At 44.6% G+C, this 16,831-nt stretch overlaps 1 protein-coding gene across 2 annotated transcripts in view; it reads left to right on the top strand.

The window, feature by feature from the left end:
• Window positions 1–10,589, top strand: part of TRIM29 (tripartite motif containing 29) — a 95,594-nt gene extending 85,005 nt beyond the window's left edge. For both annotated transcript variants that reach the window (XM_068240990.1, XM_068240991.1), the window contains 2 exons: window positions 6,104–6,183; window positions 10,134–10,589. In XM_068240990.1, the coding sequence (XP_068097091.1) occupies window positions 6,104–6,183; window positions 10,134–10,193 (140 nt within the window). In that variant the 3' untranslated portion in view covers window positions 10,194–10,589. The remainder of the gene's footprint in view (window positions 1–6,103; window positions 6,184–10,133) is intronic.
• Window positions 10,590–16,831: the final 6,242 nt, after the last annotated feature.

The raw sequence follows: 16,831 nt of genomic DNA, 5'->3' as shown, positions 1-16,831 counted from the left end.
AAACCCTGACATAATATTCAGTAAAAACATGTTTTCCTACTTTTTATATGCCATATGGTTATCATATTTACATTTGTGTATTATTATTCATTTAGAAATTACAAATTCCCAAAAGTACAGTTTTTTGCTTTGAGAGCTGCCTTTGCATTTTATTAATAACTGGTTTTATTCTTGTTGTATTGAAGGCAGAAATGCTTTCAGTGTCTCTCTGTGTCCAGTAGAAATGGCTCGAACCTCCGATTTTTCGGTTCGCGAACCTCGAACGCGAACTTCCGCAAAAGGTTTGGTTCACGCGAACTTTTGCGAACCGCAATAGACTTCAGTGGGGATGCAAACTTTGAAAACTAGAAACATTTATGCTGGCCACAAAAGTGATGGAAAAGATGTTTCAAGGGGTTTAACATCTGAGTTTTTGCATAGCGGAGTGGAATACATGCCAAAAGTCCCAGGGAAAAATCTGGTTTTGACGCACAGCAGCGTTTTAAGGGCAGAAATCACATTGCATGCTAAATTGGAGGCCTAAAGTGCTTTAAAACATCTTGCATGTGTATACATCAATCAGGGAGTGTAACTAGAGTACTGCTTCACACTGACAGACCAAACTCACTGTGTAACGCACCGCACACAGCTGTCTGTGTAGTGATGGCTGTGCTGGACTGGTGCGCACCATGGCGAGAGTGCAGGCCATGGCGGTTTTCAAGCCCATATGGTCGCCGGGCTGAGGTAGCTCAATGACAGAACAACAGTGACTGTCCAGCTGATCGAATTTTGTCTATCCTCAACGAAGCAAAGGCCTTATTATCTTGGGTGTGCCCCCCCCCCCCCCCCCCCCGAGACACTCATATAGCCGGCAGTCATTTCTTTATTGTGATATGCAAGCCCCTTCACCGTGGCAAGGTAACAACAGGGAAATTGACACATGTACATGCCTTTTGTTTTGTTGTTGCAGCTGCAGTGCAGCCAGAAAAATTAGGCAGGCATGTACATGCACCGGAAAAATTCAGTAATCCGCCTGGAGTCTTGGACCCTGTTGGTGGTGGCGGAGAAGGCAGTCAAGCGGCCTGCAGGCAGAGATGCTGTGTGGGGAGCGACTTAGTCTTGGGGCAGGCAGCCAGTCATATGGCGTGCAGGCAGAGATGCTGTGTGTGGGGACTGATTTAGTGTTCGGGCGGGCAGTAGCCCTCCGGGATCCATGCCTCATTCATTTTGATAAAGGTGAGGTACTGAATGAACACTTTTGTGACCTAGGCGACTTCTCTTTTCAGTGACAATGCCTCCAGCTGCGCTGAAGGTCCTTTCTGACAGGACGCTTGAGGCAGGGCAAGACAGAAGTTGGATGGCAAATTGTGACAGCTCACCTAGTAGTCCAGGGGTTCATCACTGCTCACAGTGTCTACATCCACACTTAAGGCCAGGTAGTCGGCTACCTGCTGGTCGAGGCATTGGTGGAGGGTGTGGCTAAGGCGAGACATTGGAGTAAAGAATGTCTGCATGTCCGACATCACCATGAGATCGCTACAGCGTCCTTTCCTTACCTGTGTGGACATGGGAGAAGGATTACTGGCAGTGGTACCTTTATTCCGTTGTGCTGTGACATCACCCTTAAATGCACTGTAAAGCATAGTTGCCAGCTTGTTCTGCAAGTGCTGCATCTAGATGGTATATAACACTGCGTGTGCTCACGTAGGTAGGTGCACTGAACAGCTAGGTATGCAGTGATTGGAATTACAAATGTGCAGCTGTCACACACACAGGTACTGTGAACAGGTGCAGTGACTGGTGGTATATAACACTGCGTGCGCTCACGTAGGTAGGTGCACTGAATAGGTAGGTATGCAGTGATTGGTATTACAAATGTGCAGCTGTCACACACACAGGTACCGTGAACAAGTGCAGTGACTAGTGGTATATAACACTGCGTGCGCTCATGTAGGAAGGTGCACTACTGAGCAGGTATGCAGGTATTATGGTATTACAAATGTGCAGCTGTCACACAAACAGGTAGTCACTAAATGTGCTGGGCCTGGCAGTGGCACAGTAGGAATTACCAAGGGGCCAAGGTCCAGCAGCTGCAACTCACTGACAGGGCTGCATATGCAACACAAGTGTCTGTGGGACACACACACACACACACACACACACACACAAAAAAAATAGATCACAAGAACAACATTAGCTCTCAAAAGAGCTGTTGAGGATGAGGAGTGCTTTTTAGCAATAATTATCAGCAAGAAGCAAGCTAACAAGCCTAACACAAGAGCCTAACTAAGCTTTCCCTATGTCAGCAGGTTCTCTCCCTTCTCTAATTACTGCAGCCACACGAGTGAGTGAAATGGCTGACGCTGCCTGCATTTTATAAGGGGGAGGGGGCTCCAGGAGAAAGTGCAGTCTAATTGGCTACCCTGTGTCTGCTGACTGTGATGTAGAGGGTCAAAGTTTACCCTAATGACACATGCGAACCATTCGGGCCATCTCTAGTGTCCAGGTGCTTCTGCACAGTCAGAGAATGTGTCAAAAATCCTCACTTGATACAGTTAAGTAAACACAAGATAACATTATCTTCACTTCGGATGTGTCCAGATTTCTCTGCACTGAATTCAAGCTCTGTGTTTAACTAAATGAATGCTGTTCTAGTAAAAAAAAAAAGTGGTAGTATATAATATGCTGTAAATAATTTTTTAGAGCAAAGAAGAAATGCTGGGTTTCATTCCGCTTTAATATGCTCTCTGCTTCTGCATTCAGTACAGTCCACATTACATGTTCTTATGTACTTTTTTCCAGCTTAATGTGAGCTGTGTCTGTCTCAGTTATCAGTCAGTTAGAAAGACCATGGTAAAGGTACCACAGTCTATATTATACGAATAGAAAGATACTTAAATATATATATATATATATATATATATATATATATATATATATATATATATATATTGATGATACAAGATGTAGTGATGTACTGATGATCGTAATCTGCTAATTACAATTACGCAAAATTTTGCGTACATTTTCGCAATTATGGCCATACATAATTACTATTTGAAAATTCAATTGATTTTGTCTAATCCATTCACAATTTCATGCATTTTTCACCTAATTTCATGCCGACTTTGGTGGTTAATAGTAAAGCCCCCATAATGCATGTCACCAAAACTGCTATGTATGTTAACGAGAGTAGCGTGAATACAGTAAAAAAAAAATTCAAAAAGATTTGGTGGTTAGTAGGTAAAATGGTTTTCAAATTAACATTTTTTTTAATTTAAAGGAATACTGTAAGGGGTCAGGGGAAAAAGAGTCGATCTTATCTGGGGTTTCTAACGGTCCCCCGCAGACGTACTGTGCCCGCGCAGCCACTCAACGATGTTCTGGTCCCCGCCGACGGTTCACTTACAGAATTTGCGACTTTAAAGTCACAACCCACTGCGCCTGCGCGGCAGCATTCTCACTCCCGCTGACGTCACCAGGAGCGTCTTGGACCGGAGCATCAGTGAGTAGCTGCGTGGGCACAGGACGTCTGCAGGGGGCCTTTAGAAGCCCCAAATAAGTTCAGCTCTTTTTTCCCTGATCTCCTTACAGTATTCCTTTAAAAACCATTTATCCTTTGCATTTTTAAAATCGATTTTCTCAAAAACTACAAGGTCTTTAAAAAAAAAAATTGACAATTGGCATGTATGGGGGCTTTGCTATTAACCACTAAAGTCGGCACAAAAATTACATGAAAATTACGCAAAATTACGGTTCCTGATTACATTTGAAAATACAATTAATAACGATTTTTTTCAAAATTTTGCATTACGATTCTGCATCATAATTGCAAATTACGATAGGAAATTACGATTATTTGAAATGTATGCTCATCACTAATATTAAGTAATGTCAAGTGGAAACCATTTTTGTGTCAAATGCTTATATTTTCAAAACAAAAAGAACACTTTTATCACCTATATGCCCCACACAAGTGTGGGATTCTTGGGAGTCCAAGGAAAATACATCTGTGGGTAGCAAAGTTTCACTATGGATAAGCTAAGCTTTTGCCCAGGGCCCTATATCAGGAGTTCTAATTGGCTCAGCTGTGGTCAGAACATTGACTCAGAGGAGGGCCTCGACCTTCACCATAACCCTATATCCCAAAATCCTAAGAAGCCTAACACTGCTCTAGGCATATACTGGTGCCTAAAACTTATTGCCTAAACTAACCTGAACCTCACTCTAATCCTCGCTAACCTAAAGGACCCAAAAAAAAATATTCATAGATTCAAGTCAGTGATCACATGCTGTACTAAACAGTCCTACACCATAATGTTTAAGATTGCAGTCCTTTGCTTTGAAACCTCAGGAAAAGATCATGGGATAGTGTAACGATTGATTTCAGCAACACAGATTTTTCTGATTATTGGTGATCTGCAGTATCACCAATAATACAGATGCTATACCTGATTATGTGGTGATCTGCTGAATAACCAATAATACTAGTATAGCTAGACACAGGACACCCAATGTGGTAATGTGTTTGGTGCAACAGTAATTGGAGAAGTATCTCCCGAGGAGCGGGAGATGCAGACAATATTGCAGTCAAGGATCCCCTGAGGGGCAGGGGATTCAGACTGCACTACCGCCAGTGGACACCTGAGGAGCAGGAACCACTGACGGTGTTTGAGGAGATGATCACCTGAAGAGCAGGTGATCAAGACTAAGCTACTGCCTAAGATCCCCTGAGGAGCAGGGAATTCAGACTGTACTGCAGCCAAGAATTCCCTGAGGTGCAGGGAATTCAGATTGTACTGCAGCCAGTGGACACCTGAGGAGCAGGGACCACTGACTGTGCTGCAAGGGTGGTCACTGGTGGAATACGTGATATGCAGCCAAGGATTCCATGAGGATCAGGGAATCAGACTGTACTGCAGCCAGTGGACCTCTGAGGAGCAGGGTCCACTGACCCTGCTGCAAGATGATCTCCTGAGGAGCAGGTTATCAAACAGACTCAGCTTGCAGCTAACAGACACTTGAGGAGCAAGTGTCACAGAGAGTGCAGCAAGGCTGATCACCTAAGGGTTAGATGACAGCTCTTAAGAAATCCCTCACTAGTGGCAAGACCCACTAGTGAGGACAGAAAGGTCAGACAAGCAAGGTCAGCAACGTACGGACAGATAAGGTACAGAGGCAGAAGACTGATTCGGTGTCAAGGTACAGGCAGTGTCGGCAACAGTTATCAGATAGGCAGAAGTACCGAATCAGTAAGCAAGAGAGTAGTCAGGAAGGCAATAGATCATAACAGATAAACAGTAGCAGTATAGCAATATCCTAGTCTAGGTGGGAAGTCCTTGGTTTCTACACCTGGGAACTAGACTAAAGAATGGTACACAAATAACAGTAGCAATATAGCAATATCCTAGTCTAGGTGTGAAGTCCTTGGTCTCAACACCTGGGAACTAAACTAAAGAATGGTACACAAATCTCAGTAGCTATTTAGCAATATCCTAGTCTAGGTGTGAAGTCCTTGGTTTCAACACCTGGGAACTAGACTAAAGAATGGTATACAAATCTCACAATACAATAGTACTTAAAGCTATGAACGGAATCTGACTAAGTGTGAATTCCCAGCTCCGGCTGGTTCTAACACACTGTAAGATCTGACTAGGGTCTGAGTGCTCACACGTAAGCATTCACAAAAGCAGACAACTCGCAACTGACAGGCAAGTCCTATAAATACCCAGATCGCTCCACAGCGCCGCACCAGTCACTCAGCCAATCCGGAGCATAGCCGGAGTCAGCTGACCGGCTTGATCAGCGGACTCCCCTTTTACTTGCAGAAAGGTCCTGTCGCCTGGCACGCGCGTGCATAGCTCTTAATCTGTGTACACTAGAAAGACCAGGTGAACCAGCAGCATGTAACCGCATGGCAGATGGCCGCCATGCCGCTTGTCCATGCGGCGGCATCTCCGCTATTCTTTACAGAGCAGCAGTCCATTGATTCCTTATACAGAAAGCTTTATGTGATATATAAACAAAATTGTTACATTTCCACTAGAAAAAAAAGCTTTCCCATGCTTTCTATACTAATTGTTTTTAAGTAACAACATATTCTATACATCTTTTGCATCTACAGTTTATCCAATGATGACAAGGCACCAACCAGCAGGAAAAACTTTGCCCCAAACATGGAAGTCTTCTAAGCAGAGTCTGCTGGTGAGTTATGTGTTCTGTACACTATATCCGTTCCTGAATATTATCTTTAGGTGGTATAAGTCTGTGATGTCCAAATCCTGTTGTGCCAGAGCTATGTATGAGTGCTGGTGTGGCATATACTAGCTAATTACCACTCAGAAAAGAAAAGTGAGAAGCTGAGAGATACGTGTTGAATCTCTTAGGGTGTGTTCCCAGTATGCATGTTGCTGCACGCTGTGTTGCTAGATGTGAATGCACTGCCCATATAATTGAATGGCCGTGTTCACATCCCAGTTATAGATTACGTAATTCAAACTCACTTTCTACAGTTTGTTTCTGGATGACGTGCGATAATGTGTACTTTACTGTTTGTCATGCTATGAGAAGTAATATGTACATTATTACATGCAGCGAGCGCATTACACCATGGCTGGTTGTAGTGCGGTTGTTATGCAACACACATTGGGGTGTATGCACTAAACTGTGTACAAGCGAACCTTAAAGCGGATCCGAGATGAAAAACTAACTATAACAAGTAACTTGTCTATATATCTTATCTAAAGTTTAGGTAGTTTACACAGCAGATCTAGTTGCAAACAGCTTCAACAGTATATGATTATTTCTTCCTGTGATGCAATGAGAGCAGCCATGTTCTGTCTGTAATTATTACACACAGGCAAGCTGATCTGCATCTCCAGCCCTCAGCATGTGAAAACTTCACTCCCCTCTCTTCCTCCCACCTCCCTTCTGCCTCTTAAATCTCTGGCTAGTAACACCTCCTCCTCCTCCTCCTGCCCAGACTGAGCTTCCATAATGGCCCATACTCACAGGCTACTTTTGTGCCCTGTCGCCAGCACACGGGAGCGTGTGCGCGACAGTTCGGCGACAGCTCGTCGCCAGGTCCCTCCGCGTACACACGCGGAAGAGGGATTACTGAAGCGTCGGAAGCTGTCGCCGACGCTGGAAGCGCCGTGAATTCTTTATTGGTGGCTGTCGCTAGTCCGCATACTCACGTGGACTAGCGACAGTTGCGGCAAATGTCGCCATGAGATTGACCGCCGCCAATCGCCTGGCGACAGAAGCGACAGCAGCGACGAGCGACGGTTCGGGGTGCGCGCCTCATACTCACGGGCGACTTGTCGCCGCAACACGCGCGTGCCACGTGGTTGCGGCGACAATTGTAGCCCGTGAGTATGGGCCATAAGTCCTTGCTACATGAGTCTGAGAGTGCCAAGGCACTGGAAAAGCTGTGGGAGAGGCTTGTTTAGTTTATAGAGAATTAGAGTATTAAAACAAACAAAAAACAATAAACTATATGAAAGGAACACAATTTTGCAATGAGTAAAAGTTTATCTCGGATCCACTTTAAGTTAACCAAAAGATTTCAGTTGAAATTACAGGAAGTTTCTTCCAGTCCCCTGTAGTCCATCAGATTCCTCGCTGTGCTCTTAGTCCACTGCGTTCTGATGCTGTGCCTCTCTGAAAGCGCAGCAAGTGGTTTTGGCGCATGGCAGGTGCTTTTGCTGCAACTCAGAGGGGGAACAGTATTTTACACTGCTGGAAATTTGAGCAGCAACAGGGTGAGCTGTCACTAGGCTCAACCTGCACTCAACTCACCGGCGGCAGGGCCGGCCCGCTCATGAGGCGGGGTGAAACGTTTTCCTCAGGCGGCAAACTTCTAGGGGCGGCACCCGCCTGTCCGTGGGTGCGGGGGGCTGGCCGCCGAGCCGGAGGGGTAGCGGGCAGGACGGGGGTATTGGGCCTAGCGGTAGGGAGGGGGGTCGGACCCCCCCCTTCCTCACCTGGGTCCCCCGATCTGCGCTCCCCTCCAGCTGTAATAGGAAGCAGCTGATGCTCAATTGTAAGAGGCACGGGCGGGGTGGACTCACCTTATCCGCGTTCCAGCGTGCGCTCCACTGACGTCACTTCCTGCATCGCCGCCCACTTACATTACAGTGGGCGGCGATGCAGGAAGTGACGTCAGTGGAGCGCACGCTGGAACGCGGATAAGGTGAGTCCTCCCCGCCCGTGCCTCTTACTATTGGGCATCGGCAGCTTCCTATTACAGCTGGAGGGGAGTGCAGATCGGGGGACCCAGGCGAGGGAGGGGGGGTCCGACCCCCCACCCCACCGCTAGGCCCAATACCCCCATCCTACCCGCTACCCCTCCGGCTCGGCGGCCAGCCCCCCCGCACCCACGGATGGGCGGGTGCCGCCCCTAGAAGTTTGCCGCCTGGGGAAAACGTTTTACCCCGCCTCATGAGCGGGCCGGCCCTGGGTGTATGCACCATTAACCCCTTCCAATTATTTTTCTGGATCACCCATGTCCCCCACAACACCTCATTTTTTTTACAGGGTTCTGGGGATACGTGGGTGATCCTGAAAAACGACCCCCCTCCCCACCGCTAGGCCCAATACCCCCATCCTGCCCGCTACCCCTCCGGCTTGGCGGCCAGCCCCCCCGCACCCACGGATGGGCGGGTGCCGCCCCTAGAAGTTTGCCGCCTGGGGAAAACGTTTCACCCCGCCTCATGAGCGGGCCGGCCCTGGGTGTATGCACCATTAACCCCTTCCAATTATTTTTCTGGATCACCCATGTCCCCCACAACACCTCATTTTTTTTACAGGGTTCTGGGGATACGTGGGTGATCCTGAAAAACGACCCCCCTCCCCACCGCTAGGCCCAATACCCCCGTCCTGCCCGCTACCCCTCCGGGTCAGCAGCGACAATTTTTTTTATAAATTTGCCTCAGGCGGCAAAAAGTCTAGGGCCGGCCCTGACCGGCGGTGTACAGAAATCTAACTGAGCCCTGTCGTGGGGTACTGCATATGTATGGCCCCAGCATGCCCATGGTCTCAATCGCGTTCCTGTACCTAGTACCATTTTGAGCATGCGCAGTTGCAAGTTTTACGACCTGTGCAAGCGCAGAACGCTCCCAGGAATGCAGCATGTGCAGTAGCATGCAACAGGGTTCAGACGGCCAGCTTTGAGAAGGACACAGCAGTGGAATGCAGCAGGCAGGGAGGACAGCAAGGGACCTAATGGACTCCACTGGTTTGGAAGAAGCCCCAGGTAAATTAAACTAAACTCCTTTGGTTCACATAAGGTTCCCTTTAAAGTGGATATGAGGTGAACTTTTACTGATTGCATAATTGTGTTCCTTTCCTATTGTTTAGAGGGCATTCCTCAAGCCAAATACTTTTTTGTTTTTGTTTTAATACTCCCTATAAACTAAATAAACCACGCCCACAGGTTTTCAGAGAGCCTTGGCAGTAGCAAGGGCTCATGGGAGCTCAGTCTGGGCAGGAGCAGGATGAGGTGTTACTAGCCATTGATTTCAGAGGCAGAGGGGAGGAGGGGGCTGAGTGCTCAAAATACAGATAAGCCTGCCTCTGTGTAATGTTTACAAACAACATGGCTGCTGTCATTGTATCACAGGAAGAAATAATCATTTTCTATTAAAGCTGTTTGCAGCTAGATGTGCTGTGTAAACTATCTAAACTTTAGATAAGATATATAGACAAGTTACTTTTTATGGTTAGTTTTTCATCTCGGATCGCTTTAAGCAGAATTACGTGCGTAAAGTCTTGCGCACAATGAGTAGAGCGCAATGCAGTTTTTTCTGTAGGACTCATTCATTCACCCAGAATGGGCTGCCTGTGCCGATTGCTATAATGCCTCTATTATAAGACTAGTTCCAGGATTGTCTTCAGAGAACACAATATTCCTGGCAGTGCAGAAAAGCAGTTATCTCTGTTGCTCTTACTGTTGGATTAAATATGGCCATCCTATAACCTCGCTGCATACTGGACCTTTATAGCAACTACAATAAAAGACTTTTCTAGTGCAGCCTTTACGAGTACCGATAATTTATTACCGATTCATATAAGTGTCATTGGGATGATTTGCAAAATATAATGTTACTGTATAACGTCAAGAAATTGTAATGATTTCTCCTTGTTTCTCACAGACTCAGCAACGCCCTTTCTATGTGAGCAAGGGGAACGCTGCGAGTGCTGAATCACCTTGAATCCCTGGAACCATGGAGCCCTTAAAATGCAACTCTATTATTTACCAAAGCTAGGAATCTGTGGGCATAAACAGGGTGGGGATCTCTGCTTAATACCTTTGCTGCTGTGGCAGTGAATGTGTTGGGACTGGATTTGTCTGGGAGGATGAAAACTGGTTTTATTCTAGCCAAGGGCAATAATTGCTAACTGGAATTCCAGGGTGGGGCCGGGCTAGAATGAACCTTTATCTGTGTTTTTCAACGTAACCCTTTACTGTACTGATGTAGAAAGTATTATGCTATTACCGGCGACAACTGTACTATTATAGGAACTGAAATTCTAAGACACTACTGAGCAAGAGAGAACTCTGAGTCCTGGCAAATAAATGGAATTCACCAATAAATATATTATTTGAATAGCTGTTTTCCTGTCTCTTTTTATTAATTTTTAATGCACCTTTTGTCCAGGGCCGGATTTTAGGAAAGGTCACATAGGCCTGGGCCTTGGTTGGCTGCAGCCCAAGGGTGGCACCATAGCATGAAAGCTACATATGAAAGTGGAGGCTAAACATGGGGAGCAAGACATGAAAAAAGGAAACTGATGCTCCAGGGAGCTGTTCATGAAAGAGAGGGGCTGCTGTACAGGAATGATACACATGGAAGATAGGTGTAAGGCTTGGTGGTGTATTCTCCACAGTCAGCATGCAACGCATGAGCTGGCGTGGAGGAGGTACACACACTAGCACCAGGAAACAGGCTATCCCTAGTATAGTGGAGGGGAGGACTGACTCCAATAGGAGATTGTGGCGCACAGAGCCGGTGCAGATCTGACAGCCACAAACAATGCTTTCGTTATAACGTCTCAGCGCAAAGTAGCGCTGAGCGCAGAAACCAGAACTGAGGAGATCAGGACAGGTAGACAGAATGAACGCTTGCTAGCAAGCGGCTACTTAGCGACAGCAAGCGTCCAAAACCAGACAGACTGGAATGAGGCAGCCAATGCGCTGCGGCGATGGCGTGCCTCACAAAGACAGGACAGGACAGTCAGGGAACAGCAGGATTAAGATAGATGAACGTAACACAGATAAATATACAATAAGTATGTTTTCCTAGCGTATTACAATTACAGCTATCAATAAAACTATTTGTAACGTCTGACTAACATATGTATATATCGGCAATGAACCGATATATGACATAAGCAGGAACGCTGACTAGGAATGGAGTAATACAGGGAACAGGACTCAGAAGGATTCGCTATCTCTTCGCAGAGATGAACGCAATTCACAAACAGTAACAGAACAGGATTCAGAAGGATTCGTTATCTCTTCGCAGAGATGAACGCAATCCACAAACGGTAACCAGGAGCAGGGTAACTACCTCAGCACGGGTGGTCACGGTACGCGCAACCTACCAAAACGTGCTGGAAAGCTGACTAACTGCACACAGGATATAAACAGTTCGTGTACGTATACATCAGCGATACTGATGTATCAACGTAACACAAATACAAGGAAAATAATAAACGTGCTGGTATGCATATATATGGGCAATGAACCAATATATGATGCAAAACCAGCAAAGTATCATTATAACAAGAAACACGATCGGGGGCTAAAGCGACAGCAAGACAGGCTTAACTGAAGCTATGAAAACCCAAGGAAACCCTGCAGGAAGCAGATCTTTATACTGAGGTCATCCAATGGGAGCAGACATGCAGATTCCCACACAGGTGAATGATAATCAGTCACAAGCTGACAGCAGGGAAAGACAGACAAAGCTATGCAACTTGCATGGAAATAGATCAGAACTGCCTGAGCTGCAGCACTACTACTTCCAGTAATAGCTGCTGCAGATCAGATCCACCAGGATGGATTTTCAGATCTGCGGATCTGCAGATGAATGTCAGTTAAATCATGTGTGTATGATGATCTGCAGATCTCATAGACTATCATTGCAATTTGCAGGAATGGATTTCTGGCAGGAACAGATCTTTTGCAGGAACAGATCTTTTGTGTCTGTACAGCATCTGTGTGTGCAGCATCTTGCAAAGATTTTTTTCTGATGGGGAGTTCAGCTCCATAGAAAAGACTGTGTAGAGTATGGCTCTTATACTACAGGAAGGGTGGTAAGATTGGTCTGTGATCTTTCATTTTCAAAAGACTATGGTCTGATGTGTGTATGTGGCCTAATACCTGTAGCAAGTGTTTAACTGTAGTGTATGCAAACTTTCCTTGCTTCACAAATAAGTTGATTTGTTCAATACTCTGTAATATCTCCTCATAATCATACTCAGATAATTCTTTTAAACAAAAATCTTTATTTTCCCTAGCCAGTGATGAAAGTTCATTAGTAGTTTCATAAGTCCATTTAACTCCCCTGAAAGACAATTGCATTTCATTATCTGTTAATGGCAGAATCTCATTATAGGTCTCAGTCGCTAAGGATAACGACTCTGCAGATTGGACACGTTTTTTAGAACGTTTGCGTTTTGCCTTTGACCTTGCGGTTTTTGATGATTTATTCAAAGCTGCAGGAAAATTATCAGTAACACTTTCTGCTTGCTGCTCATTCTTGCAAGCAATTGAAGGAGCAGCTGATTGGCCTGCTGCCAGGCGTTCATTAAGAGGAAAAGGCAATGGATCTATGCGCAACCAATTGTGAATTACAAAAGCTATAAATTGCAAAGGACTTTGTCTAAACTGAGTGTGATCTAAGACATCGATTGCCCAATCAAAAAGTTTGCCCTTAAAAAGAGCACAAACGATCCAATCAGACCAGGTAGAAATTGCAGAAGCCCGAAAGTCGGGATTGGCCAGAACTTTAACCAATTCTGATATAAATTTGTCTGTAACTTCAGGACCAAGCTTTTCAAATTTTTTAAAGGAGCAGGACCCCTGACAAACAGTGTCATAATTTCTGGAAATTCCCCCCACAATAGGGATTGGTAATGGGGTTTGCATAATGTAAGGCTTGGTGGTGTATTCTCCACAGTCAGCATGCAACGCATGAGCTGGCGTGGAGGAGGTACACACACTAGCACCAGGAAACAGGCTATCCCTAGTATAGTGGAGGGGAGGACTGACTCCAATAGGAGATTGTGGCGCACAGAGCCGGTGCAGATCTGACAGCCACAAACAATGCTTTCGTTATAACGTCTCAGCGCAAAGTAGCGCTGAGCGCACAAACCAGAACTGAGGAGATCAGGACAGGTAGACAGAATGAACGCTTGCTAGCAAGCGGCTACTTAGCGACAGCAAGCGTCCAAAACCAGACAGACTGGAATGAGGCAGCCAATGCGCTGCGGCGATGGCGTGCCTCACAAAGACAGGACAGGACAGTCAGGGAACAGCAGGATTAAGATAGATGAACGTAACACAGATAAATATACAATAAGTATGTTTTCCTAGCGTATTACAATTACAGCTATCAATGAAACTATTTGTAACGTCTGACTAACATATGTATATATCGGCAATGAACCGATATATGACATAAGCAGGAACGCTGACTAGGAATGGAGTAATACAGGGAACAGGACTCAGAAGGATTCGCTATCTCTTCGCAGAGATGAACGCAATCCACAAACGGTAACAGAACAGGATTCAGATGGATTCGTTATCTCTTCGCAGAGATGAACGCAATCCACAAACGGTAACCAGGAGCAGGGTAACTACCTCAGCACGGGTGGTCACGGTACGCGCAACCTACCAAAACGTGCTGGAAAGCTGACTAACTGCACACAGGATATAAACAGTTCGTGTACGTATACATCAGCGATACTGATGTATCAACGTAACACAAATACAAGGAAAATAATAAACGTGCTGGTATGCATATATATGGGCAATGAACCAATATATGATGCAAAACCAGCAAAGTATCATTATAACAAGAAACACGATCGGGGGCTAAAGCGACAGCAAGACAGGCTTAACTGAAGCTATGAAAACCCAAGGAAACCCTGCAGGAAGCAGATCTTTATACTGAGGTCATCCAATGGGAGCAGACATGCAGATTCCCACACAGGTGAATGATAATCAGTCACAAGCTGACAGCAGGGAAAGACAGACAAAGCTATGCAACTTGCATGGAAATAGATCAGAACTGCCTGAGCTGCAGCACTACTACTTCCAGTAATAGCTGCTGCAGCAGCGATCATTACAATAGGGCTGTGCATGGAATGGGAGGGGCGCTGCTGCACATGAAAGGGAAGCCACAACATACTTGGCCTATGGGCACAAAAAAGTATAAATCTAGCTTTGCTTTTCTCAGGAAAAAAACAAAACATTGTTAGGTCTATATTACTATTCCTGGTGCATTACATATGGTCCCATTAGCCCCCTTGTATGCATAAACTAGGCACATTCCTCCTAAATATTGAACTAGGGGAATGTGAAAAAAGTTGATTTTAACTTACCTGAGGTTTCTTCCAGCCCCTGTAGTCTTTGAGCTCCCTCAGTTTCCTCTGGTTCCCCTCCATTGTGCCACCCCAAGTGTGTGACCTGGCTGGGCTGTGCACTACAGGGCATGCACTGTCCCTGCCATGCACCTTCTCGATGACATTCCATTAGCCTGGAGCTTTCTTCACAGTTCATGTGTGCTTAAAAGCCAAAGGCCGCCCATATGCAATTACATTTTTTCACCTGAGTTATCTCATAGGAGATAATTTTCATCTTCTCTTTAAACTAATTTTTCAGAATTTGACAACTAAAAAAGTACCCAAAAGTTGGTGAAAAAGTGTCATCAGATTTATTTTGAGTATTTTCTTGCTTGCTGGTGGCTTAAAAGGCATTTTATGACAAGTTCTGAAAATATCACCTAGGAGAAAACTCAGGTGAAAATTGTAATTGCATATGGACCAAAGTGGTTTATGTCAGAGGTGCCCACACTTTTTGCTTTGAGAGCTACTTCAAAAAGGGAACTTTTGGAAGCAAAAATCCTCCATTTTTTTCAGCTGAATACAATTTTGCAACCTAGTTGTTTTTTTTATCACCACTACAGTTCCAGATTGTTGTGAGTGTGTGTTTTGAGTGCAAAGGGTTAAAGTTTACCTGAGGTGACATGTGACATGATGAGATAAACATGTACAGTGCAAAACATATTAATAACCAGACTGTCTTATTTTTTACTTATTTTGCTGCCTGAAAGAGTTAATTTTTAGGCATGCAAGTGACAGCTTCTGTTTTGTCGGTTCCTTGTTAGGAACATAGTAAACCTTTCTGATTAGCAAATTACAGCCATAAACGTTTTAATGGCAGAATACAACTTCTGAGGGCAGGGGAGAGATAAAAAGGGGTCAATTGTTCATGTACTTTAACTCTGGGACACTATATAGGCTGCCATTGAGCAAAAACAATAAAACATTCAATCTACTTTGTAAATGTTTAAATACAAAATAAAATCATGGGATATCTAAAACATGTCATTTTTAGGAGTAGAAGGGTAAATTCACTTTAAAGATTGCTTATTCCAAATAAAGGTCGGTGCTCCTAAAAATATTTCATTTGTTATCCCAGAATCTGTAAGCCAAGGTTTCAAGACATTTCAGGGTTCTTTTTTTCAAAGGCAAAACTATCAGAATGATCTACAAAATAACAAAAGTATGAAGAAGACAACTGTCACAAAATCAAACTAAAGAATGATTAGCTTGGGAGCCCAATAAAGATACAATGGGCTTGATTCACTAAAACGAATGGCATGCCTTATCCGAGTTAACACGCCTTATCTGAGTTAAAACCCCCTATCAGAGATAACAAGCCTTATCAAAGTTAACACGTCTTATCAGAGTAGCATAGTGAGTGCTACAAACCCGCAGGGGCTCAGGGCAGGACGAGTGGAGCTCTCATCATTGCCAATTAGCAGGCATACTGTAAGTTCGTAGCGCTCACTATGCTACTCTGATAAGGCATGTTAAAATTGATAAAGCGTGTTATCTCTGATAAGATGTGTTATTTCTGATAAGGCATGTTAACTCGGATAAGGCATGCTATTTGTCTTAGTGAATCAAGCCCATTAAAGGGTAATGAGAGCGACAGATCTTGACCACAGACATACACATGTTAAAAGCAAATGGACCATCAAAAATGGTCTGGCCTGCTGATCTTCCTGGCTTCTGTAGTGTTTGAGTAACACACCTGAAACAAGCATGTGGCTTATCCAGTCTGACTTCAGTCTCAAAACAACTTCATCCCTGGTCTATGGCTAAACGTATTAGAAGGCAAAGGATCAGCAGGACTGCCAGGCAATTTGCATTGTTTAAAAGGAAATACATTTGTTGGTCTACATATCCTTTTCACTTGAGGTTCCCTTTAAATTTGCTTGCAGCTAGAAAAAGTAAAAATAAACACAGCCAAATTCTATATAGGATTTGGACTTTACATGTTTATCACATTATGGTTTATGTCACTTACAGTCCCTTATAAAAAATCCCTTCAGCCAAGGAAAATTGAAAGTTTGCACTAGGTTTCATTGAATGAAAATGGATTGACTTTGCATCCCTTTATTCTTTTGTAGTGCGGAATGCATTACAAAACAACTGATCTGAAGCCACAAGGTTTTCTTTTGTAGCCACTATTGTATCTCTCACTTCAAAGGACAAACCCCTGGACGTCCGTGCCACAGAACCATATACGGTAGTTTGCTGGTGTTTTTTTGCT

The sequence above is a fragment of the Hyperolius riggenbachi genome, chromosome 6 (assembly GCF_040937935.1).
Source record: "Hyperolius riggenbachi isolate aHypRig1 chromosome 6, aHypRig1.pri, whole genome shotgun sequence".
Lineage (NCBI taxonomy): Eukaryota > Metazoa > Chordata > Amphibia > Anura > Hyperoliidae > Hyperolius > Hyperolius riggenbachi.
This window is presented reverse-complemented; position numbering and strand designations above follow the sequence as displayed.